This window comes from Pangasianodon hypophthalmus, chromosome 25 (assembly GCF_027358585.1).
Source record: "Pangasianodon hypophthalmus isolate fPanHyp1 chromosome 25, fPanHyp1.pri, whole genome shotgun sequence".
Taxonomy (NCBI): domain Eukaryota; kingdom Metazoa; phylum Chordata; class Actinopteri; order Siluriformes; family Pangasiidae; genus Pangasianodon; species Pangasianodon hypophthalmus.
This window is the reverse complement of record NC_069734.1, coordinates 17,512,632-17,528,744: the sequence shown is the minus strand read 5'-3', so window position 1 is coordinate 17,528,744 and position 16,113 is coordinate 17,512,632. Positions and strand designations below refer to the sequence as shown.

The 16,113-nt window shown below is 40.6% G+C and overlaps 1 protein-coding gene and 1 long non-coding RNA gene across 4 annotated transcripts; one reads left to right on the top strand and one right to left on the bottom strand.

The window, feature by feature from the left end:
• Positions 1–77: 77 nt before the first annotated feature.
• gtpbp2b (GTP binding protein 2b) lies at positions 78–11,571 on the bottom strand. Of its 3 annotated transcripts, none has more exons than XM_034299792.2 (12): positions 11,263–11,571; positions 9,963–9,989; positions 9,658–9,842; positions 9,237–9,376; positions 8,587–8,784; positions 8,113–8,287; positions 7,187–7,406; positions 6,895–7,030; positions 6,627–6,685; positions 5,455–5,626; positions 4,992–5,156; positions 78–4,820 (listed from the first exon to the last, which is right to left on the bottom strand). In XM_034299792.2, the coding sequence occupies exons 4-12, from the start codon at positions 9,369–9,371 to the stop codon at positions 4,626–4,628; spliced, it is 1,455 nt and encodes a 484-aa protein (XP_034155683.1). In that variant the 5' UTR covers positions 9,372–9,376; positions 9,658–9,842; positions 9,963–9,989; positions 11,263–11,571; the 3' UTR covers positions 78–4,625. The 3 variants fall into 3 exon arrangements, with proteins under 3 accessions (XP_034155683.1, XP_026803870.1, XP_053085616.1); XM_026948069.3 differs by having other exon boundaries at positions 9,237–9,345; positions 11,192–11,569; XM_053229641.1 differs by having other exon boundaries at positions 9,237–9,345; positions 11,263–11,566.
• On the top strand, positions 11,250–15,648 carry LOC128317483 (uncharacterized). The gene is made up of 3 exons (XR_008301014.1): positions 11,250–11,381; positions 12,608–14,146; positions 14,311–15,648. It is a non-coding gene; the product is annotated as an uncharacterized LOC128317483 (long non-coding RNA).
• Positions 15,649–16,113: the final 465 nt, after the last annotated feature.

Below are 16,113 nucleotides of genomic sequence, written 5' to 3'. Positions count from 1 at the left end.
TTACCAAGGGCGCCAATACTTATGGAGCTGCCTGTGTAATTCCCAGTTGTACCACAAGATTCACTCGGGAACTGCAGTCCACAATAAAACACTTCTTTATTACTTACAAACTAGTTGCGTTTAAGTACAGTGCAATTCACAGACACTGATTTCTTGTAAATCTGGAATCTCTCGGCAGGTCGTGAGCGCATCCCAGAATTCCACACAGCATGCAGTGTATCAGCCAAACGCTGTGCCATGGGACGCAAGACAAAATGTTAAAAAAAAAAAAAATTTAATGTTACACACTTCACAGTAATAAGCATCAGAAATACTGAGTGCAAAATGAGGAGTTGACCACGAAGTACAATAAGTTCGCGTTTTTGTTTTTTTTTTTGCTGATTAATTGCACGAAACCTCAGGAATTCAGGAATTAGCACAGCACGAATGCACAACATGCACATCGCAAACAACTGACATGAAAATGTTCACAAATATTTCGGTCCGCTAAATCTGCTAAACATCCTGACTTTACAATACGAACAATTTAATACAGACACCCTGAAGTCCAAGTTAGAAAAAAAAACTTTAACCTCGTTTTAACTTCGTTATTTTGACTTAATAACTAATGGTTTTTGACAACTCGTTATTTTACAAAATGTCATTATTAATTTCTAGATAATATCGTATTTTAAATTATCTCATTAATTTAATATTTAACACCACTGTATATCAATAAGACTAATTTATGAAATATTTGCTAATAACTGTTTCCAAGATAGTAAGCTAGTTTTAGTGAAATTCAGCTGACACATATTTACATCTAATAATTGATAATTTACCAATTATGAAATGCATTAAAATAAGTTAAAATAACAATACTATCCTGAAATAATGAGATATTAAGTCGAAATAACGGCTTTTTCACAACTTGTGGTTCAGGACGTCTATATCTTAGGCTGCTTTCACACGTAATGTACTGATATTAAAAAAACAGCTCACACTGTAACCATAACAACGCTAGCTGGTATTGTCACTATTATTATTAAAGATTAGATTTATTTTAACTATGCTGAAGCCGCTTGTTTGAGCTTTTAAGAGGAGTTGAAGTGGGACCGGCCCGAGATGTCTTAAAACTCATATTCACTCACTAACAAGCTCCATGTGTATCTCATATGTCCAAAGAGCTGCCATCTGATTGGTCGAGAGATAAAAAAGGCGTTTGTCGTCACTCTGCGCTTTTCTGAAATCTTGTAGGATCGCGTGTAAAATGTCAAGTGTGAAAGCAGCCTTACAGTCCTCGCTTGGCACAAACAAGCTAGAAATGTACTTTAGTCCACAGACCAACTTTCTATTCCAGAAGGTATATAAAAATCGTTCATAAATGGAAGGTAAATCCATCCAAAAATAAAATGATAGTCATAATAAAAATTAAAAAAAGTGCAAAACATGCGTTCGTTATTTATTTTCCTACATCATATCTGACAAAAATAGTCAAACAAAAAACGTGATCAATCAGTCACAAGGTTGTGGTTTTAATATTCGGCATTCAGGGTCAAAATTAATAACCAAAATGCACATTAAACATCTTTGAGATGTTAGTACTAGTGCTATGGAAAAGAAAAAAAAAATATCATGACCATGGAATACTTCAACAAAAATAAAATTTATATTTGGTACAAGTGACACATTTTGCATTGTATTTTGAATTGTATTTTTTAAATGATTTTTTTTTTTTTTTCAATTTTGGCCAGATTTACCTTCCTCGTTCTGCGTTTCTGACAACTGAGGAACTCTTTTTGATACTGAACTCTACTGTAACTCCATCAGCCAGCTTTATTAGACCTGCTAATCACTCACTGCTGTGTGAAGAAATAATAATTAGGATAAAATGATAAATATCCACATCTAAAGTGTGTCTATTAAATCTAACCACAAGTAAATCTCTGTGATGTGCGATTATGATTTCTAGGTTGTATCTACTGACATGGTTACTGTACAAGGTTGTGTTTATCCCTCACATCCTGCGCGTCTTACTCATCAGGGTCGGGACACTCACCTGCAGCTGGATCACAAGCTTCCTCCCGAACAGAGAGCCGCAGGTGACATTGGGAGAAATAACATCCAGCACTCGCACCGGTGCTCCCCTGGGGTTCCCTCTGGGGACACATTTGTCAAGAACCTGAAATTTGCCGATGACACCACAGTCACTGGCCTCATCCAGGACGGTGACGAGTCTGCATACAGGCAGGAGGTGGATCCCTATGGTGCCCTGGGGTGCAGACACAACAACCTGGAGCTAAACACCAGCAAGACAGTGGAGAGGACAGGGGACTTCAAAAAAGACCCTACTCCTCTGCCTCCACTCATGATCCACGGTTACACTGTGTCCAGCACTCAAGGTCTTTCAAGTTCCTCAGCACTACCATCTGCAAGGACTTGAAGTGGGAAAGGAACATCACCAACAAAGCACAGCAGAGGATATACTTTCTCCATCAACCGAGGAAGCACAACCTGCCCAAGGAGCTGCTGTGCCAATTCTCTACCACTGAGCCCACACTGTGCTCATCAGTTACCAGCTGGTTCAGCTCTGTCACCCAACTGGGAAAGCGCAGACGTCAAAGGGTTGTAAGGTCGGCAGAGTGCATCATCGGGACCAACCTGCCCTCCATCCAGGACCTGTACATGTCCCATGTCAAGAAACAGGCTGGGAGACTCATAAGGGACCCCTCACATCCCCCACACAACCTGTTCAGACTCCTACCCTCTGGTAGGCGCTACAGACTAATCGGGACAAGAACTTCCAGAATAGTTTATCCCAGTGGCTACACAGATTATAAACACCATCCTATAAACCTCAATTCATTCTTGATTTTTAACATTTACACTATACCTTTTTTCCCTTTTCGTGCAATACCAATAACATGTGCAATATATTTATTTACTATGCAATACATATATGTTTTCTAGGGTCCCTGGAGGACTAGTGGTTAGGCTTCAGCGCTCTCTCTGCCACGGCCTGGGTTCGATTCCTGGCCAGGGAACCAACTCCAGCCACTGGGTTGCACACGACAGTGCTGGTCCCAAGCCGGGAAAAAAGTGGGGAGGGTTGCATCAGGAAGGGCATCCGGTGTTAAAAACTGTGCCAAATCAAACCCCGCCTCAAACCATGTCCTATTGGCTGACATCAGCGTAGACGCTGTTTAAAACTCGGACCAATGATCCACTGTGGCGACCCCTCACAGGAGCAGCCAGAAGAAGAACAACAACAACAGCAACAGCAACATATCCTTTTTTCTAACAAACTGGTCACTGCATTGTAATATCACTTTACTGTCATGTGCCAGTGTGTTAACTGTTCTGTGTGAGTGGTCATTAAGATTGTGTTATGTTTGCACTGTAAACTGTCATGTGGTAGCTGTCATTTGGTGTTTGTATTACTAAATGTCTTGTTCATGTTCAGTGCTTTAGTGTAGCGTTTGTATGTGTGCAAATGTGCACTGTAGGATCACTTTAAACCGGCAACAAATTCCTTGTACGCTCAAGTGGATTCTGATTCTGATAAACAGAGAATCAGGCCACTGTGGTCATGTCCCAAACCACACACACTATTCAGTATACAGGCCAGACACATACTGTCACAAACATCTGACCATCATCCTACTGTGGTCATGTCCCAAAGCACACACCATAACTCACTATATAGGGCAAACAAACACCACAGTGGAGAATTAGACCACTGTGGACGTGTCCCAACCCGTACACCCTAATTAGGCCATTGTGGATGTGTCCTAAACTACATGCAATCTATTCACTATTTAGGTCATGTTAATGCCATAAAGGAGAATCAGGTTACTATGGATACATCCCACATAGTAACCTCACACTCTATTCACATTATAGGATAGTAGACACCATATTGGGGAATTAGGCCACTGTGGGTGTGTCCCAAACCACACACTTTAGCCTTCTCCCTCATGGGGTTGTGTATGTTATGCCTCCTTATAAATGAACGAAATGAAAATAACTCATTTTTTTAGCTATCTCTCTAGTTCATCTCTAAAAACTACCGTTATACGATTGTTGTTATGGCTATGTCTCAGAGGTTAGTATCTGAGTAGCCTATAAAGAATTCCTCGCTGTGTAAATCGACGTCATTGTAAATTTTTGTTTAGCTGCGCAACAGCAAAAGCAGGAGCGAAGAGTAAATATACGCCTACAGCCAAAACCGTAATTTAAGCTCGTCGTCATGGTTACATTTCAACATTATTACATAGTATCGAGGGCATACATTTAGATTAAAATATTTCACCACGTCTGCATTAGAGGCGTTCCGATATAAGAAAGTCACAGGCACCTGTCAGCCAATCAGAAGTGAGCAGGCAGGGGTGTGAATTCACTAGGAATTTTAGCATTAGAAAATTTTGTTGTTTGTTGTAAGTGGGTTTGTAGCTAAAGACATTTTTTTCACCTGAACGGGAAACCCCGCCTCAAACCCCGCCCCAAACCATGTCCTACTGGCTGACATCAGCGTAGACGCTGTTTAAATAGGTGTCACATAAATGTTTATATCGACCCGCCTCCCCACATAGTGCTCTCTCTCTCTCTCTCTCTCTCTCTCTCTCTCTCACTCTCGCTCTCGCTCTCTAGTTGTGGTTCTGGTGTGGTTTGTGGTTCTGGTCATGTGCGCTGTTCTGACCAGATGGCACCAGGTGGGTCACATGACCGATGCCCTTGGTCACGCCCTCTCTGAACAGTAGCTTTGCTCCAATGCGCAGGTACTCGGGGTGCTTCAGGAAGCGGAAGCACACTACGGCCCTCTCGCCGGTGCGCAGCTCCTCCTGCACATCACACACACACACACACACACACACAAATATGCAACAGTATAAACTTGCAACGTTTTCATATTCATTCTCCCCCACTATTCACACACACTGGACTAACACACCCATGACTAAGAGTTTGTCAATGAGCTAGTAATGAGAGGAGGACAAAACAGCCACGCCCACCTTGCCGAGTAAGCACTCCACCGTGGCCGTCTGCCGAACATTTCCGACATGGACCGTGACCTGGAAGCCACTGCGGAATGTCTTGGCGTGGAACAGCAGCACGATGGCTGCCTCAAACTGCCAGCAGATAGTGGGGTTCATCTTAGGACTCACCATCACCATGCCCTAACACACACACACACACACACACACACACAAAACATTTGATATACTCAGTGGGGCTGTTAACCACAGCGGGTCTAACAGTTATGTCAGTGTTCTCATAACCATCAGTACTAAATAATGACTTAGTAGGGTGTCCAAAATGCCATAATGAACATGCCGTAATTACTATTTTGCAGAAAATAGGTTGTTGCAGAGATTGTGTTTACTTCTCTACATTTCAAAAGTCTACACAATATGTGATATGGCCAGGGGCGCCTAAACTTTTGCATACAACTGTAGCTATGCTGCAGAACTTTACCTTGCGCAGTAGCGAGCGGTCGAAGTTGCCGAGTGCCAGCGTAGCCGCCTGTCCGGCTCGGAGAACCCTGCAGGCCGAGCGGTTCCTCTGCATGCTGCACACCTTCAACCGCAAGAACTTCCCCTCATCTGTAGGCCCCACCACCAAGCGGTCTCCCTCACGACACACACCGCTACACACACACACACACACAAAAAGGTTAACATGAACACATTGTAGAAACAGTACTTATCTTTAGTTTATCTTTAGTTTTTATTTTAAGAAGATAATGCAATGGTGTTCTGTTGTGACAAATAATTAGTTTGCTTCATTGTGAAAACGTTCATTTAAACAATTACCAAAACTGGCTGTTTTTGTTGTAATAGATATTTTTTGTTTGCTTTTGTTTTTGTTGTGACAGATCATGTTTCGCTGTGAACATATTCTTTTGTTATGGTTGTGTTTGTTGTTTGTTTGTTTTTGTTTGCTTTCATTTTTGTTATGACAGTTTTTTTGGTTGTTGAGACAGACAATTTTCTGTTTTTTTTTTTGTTGTTTTTGTTTGCTTCCTTTTTTGTACTGTGAGAATTTTTTTGTTAGTTGTTTTTGCTGTGACATCATTTTTGTTTGCTTTCATTTGTTTTCCTTGTGAGAATTTTTGTTTATTTTCTATTGTTTTCGTTGTAACAGAAATTTTTTGCTTTTTTACTGTGACAGATTTGTTTACATTGTTATTGTTATGACATCATTTTTGTTTGTTTCGATTTGGTTTTCTTGGGAACTGTGACAGAATTCATTCCAACAAAGCTGGTTAGGGTAGCATATGCTTGGCTTGCTCGCCACATTTTCCACTGGCTTTTCACGCAAGCGACATTGCAGGACTCGGAAGAATTAACATGAAACTCAGAGGATGATGCAAAGTCTACCAAGCTTGCTAACGTAATCTACTCATGCAAAGCAGCTAAAATAGAATGGTAATTAATTTAGCAAGATAATTTCTCAGTCGGTAAAACTGACACTCAGTTGTCTTTTCTTTTACCACAGTTACCATGATGACCCCCAATCTGAAAAAAAAAACTGTAGCTAGTAAATAACAAATAACTAACCAGGTGGAGTAGGCGTGGGAGCCAAAATAAAAATAAAAAAACAATGATCATTGAAGCTGTGTTATCATCGCCTGATAAAACACTCGCCTGTAGAGTGTTCCCCCGACAACTGTTCCTACATCAGGCACACTGTAGATCTCGTCAACCTGCAAAACACGGTCAGGGTGAAGGCTTAACATTAAAAAAATAAATATTATATTACTCTATTTTTTTTTTTTTCATCATTCTATTAAAGCAGCTCAAGATCATTGTGTATTGAATTGTTGGTGACGTTAAACGTATCTCTGATACACTGGATAAATATATCAGGGGTGTGTGTGTGTGTGTGTGTTTGTGTGTGTGTGTGTGTGTGTACCTGGAACTCGGTGAGCTGCTGCATGAGCTCCTCCTGCTCTTTGCTGTTGCTGAGGGGGGGCAGGATGTTGAAGAAAACCTTCAGCAGATCCAGGTTCTCCCCAGAAACACTCGACAGTGTGAAGATCGGCGTGATGCTGCACACAGGGTTGGTGTGATGGGGTAAAGCAGCAACGGGAGAAAAGGAAATGATCAAGATGAGTGTCTTAGTGCAGAGAAACGCCAGACAATAAATACAGCTTCATAAATATCTATATCATTCACACATAGACATACACACACGGAGTGTGTACCTGGAGGACTGGGCGAAGCGCTGGGCAGCGGTGACGGCGTCATCGCGGTTGGAGATCAGCATGGGAACCTTGTTGCAGCCGGGCAGCTTGAGCAGCCTCTCTAACTGCCGCACGGTCTTCTGCACAGCGCCGCCCACACACACGTCCACCTTACTGACCACCACAAACACGGGCACCTTCAGCGCCAGAGCCAGACCCAGGTGCTCCCGCGTGGTGCCCGCTGACCGACAGGAAGGGGAGGAGCAGACAGGTTTAGCCTTCTAGCAGGTGAGGAGATATATATGTTAACATTTACCCATTAGTCTGGTGGTACTTTTTTTTTTTTTTTTTTTTTACAGTAGGCCTGTGAATATGGGTATGGGAGCGTTATCAGTTATCTAACGACGCTGTTTATTGACTTCTTTGGAAGCACTTGAGTCCTTCGTTAATAAAAGTTGTGTCCAGGGACTCCCAGGGGTCTGTGATTTACTGTATATCCTGGGTGTCCCTACTACTTTTTTTAAATCACAAAAACAAATTCAAAAACAAGCAAAACTTAGAAAAAAAAAAAAAATTAACACTAATTTTACAATCAGTATGATACACAGTGTTTCAAATCTACATCTGGATAAGCGGAAAGTTCAGGAATGAAAAGCTCCAATGGCCAGAATTAAAGAATTTCATGATACATATTGATACGTTGATACATACGTGTATCATGACACATTTCACGATAGCATATTGTTCTTAAAATTAAATCTGCGCTGTGATCACAAGTGGGTTCTTGGAAATTCTTTTAAAGTTGAGAACCCCTGCCTTAAAGCATCAAACTTCACCATGAAGGAGGCTCAGGTTTTGCATTCTCATATTATCAGAAATCGGAGGTTTTTTGGACATAGCCAAGAAGATATTATTTCTTACAACGGTCTCCTGAAACCTGCACTCACCGATGCCCGTGTTTGCACCCACCACCAGCATGGCGAAATCGGGGCAGTAGCTGGTCAGGCCGAAGATGGTGGTCTTTAAGTACTTGTGGTGGCCGGCCAGATCGATGAAGGTGATCATCTTAGACGAGCTCTCGCAGATTTCCTCTGCCGTGCGTGACTCGCTGTAATTCACCACCTGGCAATCAACCTCTGACTGTTACAAAGCACTGACACTGGAGACTCCTTCCGTAAATGTTAAACAAGCCTCCTTCACCACATCAGTGACTGCACATGATATTTAATCTGTTTATATGAGCATCCACTGTACAAGTCCCTGTGAATGAGCTGTTACTATAGCAGCGATAACAATATTAGAACGAGCGCATTAATATAAACCTGCGATTTGCAGCTGCGCTACTGTCAGAGCTGATCTTTCGACCAATCAGATTCGAGATCTCAAGAGCCCTGTGGTGTAATGTCCCACATCTGTCTCACCTCCCCTTTGCTGTTAAAACCGAGGATCTCGAAGCTGATGCTGGACGTGCGGCCCGTCTGGATTTCGTGCAGGTGCCGGAAAAGGTTGAGACGAGCCCGACCTCGTCCGTTATCCAGCTCACCCTGCGTCAGGACGCCCAGGAGAGTGGACTTCCCCGAGTCAACGTTCCCCAGCACGGCCACACGCAGGTCCAGAAACTATACACACAAAGTACAGGAGAGAATGAAATTTTACTGAGTTTTATGACAGACTGGTTTTAATTCATCAGTTATTAAAAACTAATCCAATCATTCTACATATTCTTCAATAGTGTGGAAAAACAGCGAGTTACTATTGTGTGAGTGCAGCAGAGAAGCTACAGTACCATGTGCATGAAGGCAACTACTCAGGAGACTATAACAATTAAAACTGCAGGTACAACTGAGAAACTGAACTGAGTGCTAAACGTCCAAAACCGTGCAACATTTTGCTGACTCATGGAGCCATAAGTCAAAATATATCATGGAGCCATCATGGAGCCATATGTCAAAATACATAAATTTAATTTGTTGACTTTTTGGAAATTTATATTATTTTTTAGTACATTAATTGTCCACATACTGCCTGTTGAATAAACCCTGCTACAGTTGTATGACATTCAAGCACTGACCTGCTGGTTATCTGGAACTTTCCTCACGAGGACCTCTGCGATTTTCCGGGGTTTGTCCGACTCATAATCCACTTCCCGCTCTCTCAAGAGTGTGATATCTGCACCGACCCTGCATGCAATCACATACACACACATACATACTAACACACACATATAACCCCATGACTCAACACCCAGTTACTTGTCTCATAGACATTATAGATAACTTGAACTTGGGGCATTTAGTGATGAACACACATCGTGTCCATCCACTTGAAGATGATATCATGCCTAACGTTAAACTAATTATTGATTATATCAGATCCCATTATACTGTGATATTCATATAGTGGATGCTTCAGAATAGTGTCGCTTCAGTTGATCTTATTTTAGGGCATAGGGCTAGGGTACAGGGGTAGGGTGAGTTAGAGTGACTCCATACTTCTCAGCCATCCTGCGCAGGGTGTTTATGGAGGCCTTCATGTCGTTATCAGTGAGTCCCACCAGAAGGCCATTGTCCTCAACGCCAATCTGGTAGACGGCCTCCCCTCGGCCCTCCTGCAGCCGCCACTTCAGCTGCGTTGCCAAGTGCTCGAAGCGGTACTGCGTTGGGTTCACCAGCTTCAGCTGAGAATGGGACAGGCGTCACTGAGAATGTGTGTTTGTGTGTGTGTTTGTGAGCTGAATTTAATAGTTACAGTGTGTATGAATCATACAGGTCATATCATTGTGTGGGAGATGCGGTACCTTGTACTCAATATTTCCCTCCTCGGCCTGAAACACGATAGATGACATTTTATTACACGATAATCCACATCAATCTGACACATTGAAATGTTCAGCAGCACACTTGTGGCCGTAATGGTTGTTTTGCTCTAGCAGTTCAGCTATGGGATATTTTGTCATGGGATTATTTGATTTGGAGGCTTTTGGCTGTGGGGGGAAGTTAGTTTTAGGTAATTTGGCTGTGGTGATATTTGGTTTTGGGGAATTGATATATGGGGATATTTTGTTTAAGGGAATTTGGCTGTTGGGTATTTAGATTTAGGGAATTTGATGTTGGGGTATTTGGGTTTGAGGCATTTGGCTATAAGTTATTTGGTTTTGGAATATTTGGGTATGGGCTATTTTGTCATGGGATTATTTGGTTTGGAGGCTTTCGGCTGTGGGGGGAAGTTAGTTTTTAGGGAATTGATCCGTGGGGATATATGTTTTAGGGAATTTGGCTGTTCGTTTGGCTGTGTGGCCTTTGACAGTGGGCTATTTGGTTTTGGGACATATAGGTGTGAGGGTATATGGTTTGGGGGCATTTGGCTGTAGGGTTATTTGGTTTTATGGCATTTGGGTATGGAATACAATGGTGGAGGTATTTGGTTTTGGGAAATTTGCTGTGGGGTAATTGGGGCTGTAATAGTATTTGTTTTTTTTTAAGAGGTATTAATCTTTTCCTGTTTGAAGTGAATATGTGAAGGGTATTTGTTAAAAGTGGTACCTGAAGTGCTGGGGCAGCAGGGCTAAATCTCTTTGAGTATTGCAGGTAAAAATTTATATATTTTTGAAAGTTATCAGTAATGGGTGATTTTATGATTGACAGATTGCAATTTGCTATACAGTTAGAAAGCTAATTAGCTAGTTACACTTCACAAACTATACAAACTACAGAATATTGTTATTCAGGTCTAACTTACTTAGCCGATTTACATGTATTAGCTAGCTGGCTAGTTGAAGTACATTTATCTGTTTATTAAGCATTTATTTTTCTTAGTAAGTTTAGCTGTTAAAGAGCATAAAACGTGAATAACATTGTTCTTTGTGGAGTTATTTACAGCACCTAGCTAGCTGCTAGCTAAGCTCCAATCGCCTCAGCAACGTTCACTTCACGCGCCGTTTTTTGTGTTCACGCGCATTAACCGTTTTTTTTTTTTTTTTTTTTTAAATCTGTCAGCATGGGAACGCCCACTGCTGTAAAAATTTACCTCCGGGGGCAGAAACGGCGGTGGCTCGTTGGCTTTTTTGCCCCTCCGTCTCTTCCCCCTCCTCCTCCTACCTCTTCTGCTGCGGGATTTGCGCTTGTGTCCGTTTTCTGTAACGGATCCGGGCCCAGGCGCGTGCGCTTTCACATCCATGTCACCGCAGCGTTCAGCGACCTGCATTTCCACAAACCGGGTAAATAGCTCGGTTATTTCTCCCTCTGTTTCTCCTGAACACTGCGTGGAAATTAAACTTAAAGAGCTACAAGCTTTAGGACAGAGAACTGAGACACACACACCGTTAATGCAGCGCAGGCGCGCGCTCCGGTGGCCGCTCAGGGTTGCCAGATTGGACAAGATTCAGGTCAAAATCTCCATTTAAAGTGTCCATGAAACCGCAGTATGTAATAGGGTTGTCACGATACCATACACGATACCATACACGATACCATACACGATACCTACGATACTATACCGGCTGAAGTATCACGATACCACGCGATATTGTGTTCATTCCAATCTACAGAATGAACCAAATTTACACAAATACATAGATGAAATGAAAAAAGACAAACCAAATATTCCTCTGAATACTTTATTCATGAGAATGAAGAACTGGCTACTGGAAAAACTCAAGAACAATCAATGTGCCATTGATAACGTTAGCTCGCTTACTATTAAACACGGCTAATTTTATTATTTACACACAGCAGTTAGCGTAACGTTAGCTCACTTACTATTAAAGTGATGGGAAGTTCGGATCATTTTACCGACTCGGATCTTTGAGTCTCGTTCAGCAAAATGAACGAATCTTTTTTCGAGTCATTTCGTTCATTTCGTTCATTGTAGCAAAATATAATTAAAATGTTACGTGTTACTTCCCTAACACATCTACCACTTACGCAAACGTTGATCACACTACAAACAAGACAAAACTACAATGCTATAAGAAACAGAAGACATTACTTCATTGTTTACCTGGATCTTTAGTCTATGATTAGCTCACCTCACCTCTTACCTGACAAGTCTTCGGGTTTGAGTCGTTCGGTCTTTTATCACGTGACCACTTCCCGGATCAGTACCTCAGTCAGTAATACTATAACGTAAAACTGTATTTTTTGTATGCTGGATCATATTTAGGAATTATCATAAAATTATCAAAAGATGTGTAATAAGCATTTTCCTAGAAAGAAAAAAAGGTTTGTCCATTTCTGTCACTATGTTTCTGTTACTGTTTCTTGAAGATCTGTGGTGTTATGTTATAATAATAATAATAATAATAATAATAATTACTATGCACCCGTTTGTAAGGAAGGTTGTAAATTAACTAATTTCTCCATCCAATGCTGTCATGTCACGTGACAAAAGAAAACGACTCGAAAGACTCGAGAGATGAACTGATCAATTCTCTTTCCGGCTCAGGCTGCACTGGTTAAGCTTATGGGGCTGTCACTGTCACGTGATGACCAAACGACTCAGAACCGAAGACTCGAAGCAGGTGAACTGATTCCAGTACAGAACCTATAGGATGCTGCGCAGCTGAGTGAATCACTCCCCGAGATGACTCGCTCTTCCCGAGTCACATTAAAGATTCGTTCAAAATGAACGAATCGTTCAAGAACGACCCATCACTATTAGCGTAATGTTAGCTCACTTACTATTAAACACGGCTAATTTTATTATTTACACACAGCTTACTTTTAAACAATTTTATTATTTACACACAGCAGTTAGTGTAATGTTAGCTCGCTTACTATTAAACACGGATAATTTTATTATTTACACAGCAGTTAGTGTAATGTTAGCTCGCTTACTATTAAACACGGCTAATTTTATTGTTTACACACAGCAGTTAGTGTAATGTTAGCTCGCTTACTATTAAACACGGCTAATTTTATTGTTTACACACAGCAGTTAATGTAATGTTAGCTCACTTACTATTAAACACGGCTAATTTTATTGTTTACACACAGCAGTTAATGTAATGTTAGCTCACTTACTATTAAACACGGCTAATTTTATTGTTTACACACAGCAGTTAATGTAATGTTAGCTCGCTTACTATTAAACACGGCTAATTTTATTATTTACACACAGCAGTTAGTGTAATGTTAGCTCACTTACTATTAAACACGGCTAATTTTATTATTTACACACAGCAGTTAGTGTAATGTTAGCTCACTTACTATTAAACACGGCTAATTTTATTATTTTAACACAGCAGTTAGTGTAATGTTAGCTCGCTTACTATTAAACACGGCTAATTTTATTATTTACACAGCAGTTAGTGTAATGTTAGCTCGCTTACTATTAAAACACGGCTAATTTTATTATTTACACACAGCAGTTAGTGTAATGTTAGCTCACTTACTATTAAACACGGCTAATTTTATTATTTTAACACAGCAGTTAGTGTAATGTTAGCTCGCTTACTATTAAACACGGCTAATTTTATTATTTACACAGCAGTTAGTGTAATGTTAGCTTGCCGCATATACTACATTACTTACGGTACTGCCGTTTAAAAAATACAGCGGCATTGCCGGTATTTTGAAGCTTTAGTATCGCGATACTACTGTAGTATCGGTATGGTGTAACAATTTATATCAACGAAACGATTTTTTACACCTATTTATAATGATTATGTAAAACATGAAACATATAATAGTTCAGATTCACTGCTTTGTGACTTTTTTTGATTAATTTGCGATTATATGCACAGATTGTGAAAGTAACCGGATACGTCTGCATATAAACTGGATATGAACTAGAGATAAACGTGTTGTTTGACAAATACAGACACAAACTGCAGGAAAGCTGATAACAATGTCATCACATTCAGCTCTAAGATTTGTTAAGCCCCACAGACACACAAACATAATTTATTACGGAGATTTGCATGAGGAAACTGCAGCTACAAGAAGTTTGATGAGGAGCAAGAGGAACAGCAGAGGCACATCGGTATTTCATTTATTAAGATAAATGACATTTATTTGGAGAATTAAAGCAGAAAGTAAAGTTTGTGGAAAAAAATGATAAGCTGATAAAGTGAGTTAAACCTGCTTGTAGAGCAACAGTTTGTTAAAGATGGGCTTCAAACCTCTAAAAGTTATTTTTGCAAATAGAGCTGAAAGGATGGGGGGTTCCTGATGATGCCTGGCTGGAACATCTATATTCCCTCTGCCAGAGCTTGAGAAAAAAGGCTACTGCATACGAACAAATGCAAGAGGCCATCACGAGGTGTGTCTGTACATGAGTAACTTCTCAAGTCCTGGGACTGCAACAGTCTACACTGCGACTCTAGGAACTACAATGCAATGGGTAAAATAAATAGATCACAACTAGTTTCAGACCAAAGAGATGACTAACATCAACAATGCGTTTAGTGAAAAGAATTAATAGTTTGGTTTGAGTAAACAGGACGGAGACAACCAAGAAAGCCAGTGTGAGAAAACCAGCTAGTCAAAGAAAGGAAGCAGAGTTGAATTTCCCAGCTGTAGGCAACATAGCTACAAACATGACACCTGTAGATAGCAAGAGCAAGCCTTTAGGCAATGTGGCTACCAGGAAGCTGGCTGTAGTTAGCCAGGAAACAGAACCTGAAGATTTATAACACTTCCTGCGTAGTATTGATGGTGACCAGAAAGAATGCAGAAGTAAGAATTTCATTGTACATGTTGTTACTGTGCATTTGACACTAAATTCCTGGATTCTACAGCCTGCAGAGGGAGACAGAGTTCTATGAGTTACAACCATCAGGCTTTTAGGGGTGAACTTAAATTTATACAAACTGAACTTAATACTTTCTTCCCACACGTTGGTAATAAATTAATAATAATGAGAAGAAGAAGAAGCAAAAAAGAAAATCATTACTGTTGTCTCTTTTTTTCTTCATCATCATCATAGGCAGAATCAGAAGTGCTGGTAATTATATTATATATTGTTATCAAGGAAACCTACCCATAATTCCATCACAAGAGGTGGCAACTTAGCTAAAAAGACAATCCGAGCAGGCAGAGAGAAAAAAAACTGTACAAAATAAAACTAGTTATTCATTTATTTTTTATTTTTTGTCCCAAGCAACACTAAGAAAACAGTGAGGCAAAAGTCAGGTGAAACCACTACTTAATAATAAGCAGCACCTCCCTTTTTTTTTTTTTAAGTAAACCAGAGACCACAGCTCCACCCTCTTTCTTTCTATTGGTTCACAAAACTGAAGCTTTACCTACTTTACCTAAAAGTTTACCTAGATACATTTGTCATGAAGTGAAAGTAACCATTAGCAGGAACAAATGTGTTGTTCACGTCCCCTCGTCCTTTCCCCTTCAGTGAACTGGCGTTTCTGCCAGGTGAATTTTACTGAAATTCTCCGTATCTCCTTAACTAAGGGTCAAAAAATCGTAAATAATACAACTAAACCATAGATGTTTTCACCACTGCGTCCCTAGGAGGGGGTTTTCTATGTTGGCAACACATACGATTTTTATATTGTCCAAATTTGAAGGCAGCATTGCATGTACGGTATGCTATCATTTTGTTTGAAAAACGTTTGCTCCCATTCAGAGGTTAAAAAAAAAAAATTCAGGCCTCTATTCTGCCGATTACTGTCATTTTATTACTAAAGTAGGTTGAAGACATACAGCCACAACCCATAAGTGATGGTTGTTAAGTGGTAAAATGAGTGGTTATTCACCTTGAAGCATCATTCGGAGCAAAACCCAATAATTTATTATTGGGCTTTTGACCATGGAGATATTGTGGTGGAGATTAACCATGTCGTCCCCCAAGAGCTCCGCTGTGTAAGCCTATTGATTGAGGTAAAATCCTGCTGTAAATGGATTACAGTAGGCCGAGGTGAGTTAATGTAATGGACATAGAGTTTGGCTCCATCCCTAAGCCGCTTTCACATGGAGGGAGATGCAGATTTT

Excerpts from the sequence above, each read along its gene's own strand:
- gtpbp2b (XM_026948069.3), bottom strand. The coding sequence starts at position 11,368 with ATGCAGGTCGCTGAACGCTGCGGTGACATGGATGTGAAAGCGCACGCG. Across the intron at positions 7,031-7,186 it reads CGCTTCGCCCAGTCCTCCAG|CATCACGCCGATCTTCACAC; the intron begins GTACACACTCCG and ends CCCTGTGTGCAG. Across the intron at positions 5,157-5,454 it reads ACCGCTCGCTACTGCGCAAG|GGCATGGTGATGGTGAGTCC; the intron begins GTAAAGTTCTGC and ends TGTGTGTGTTAG.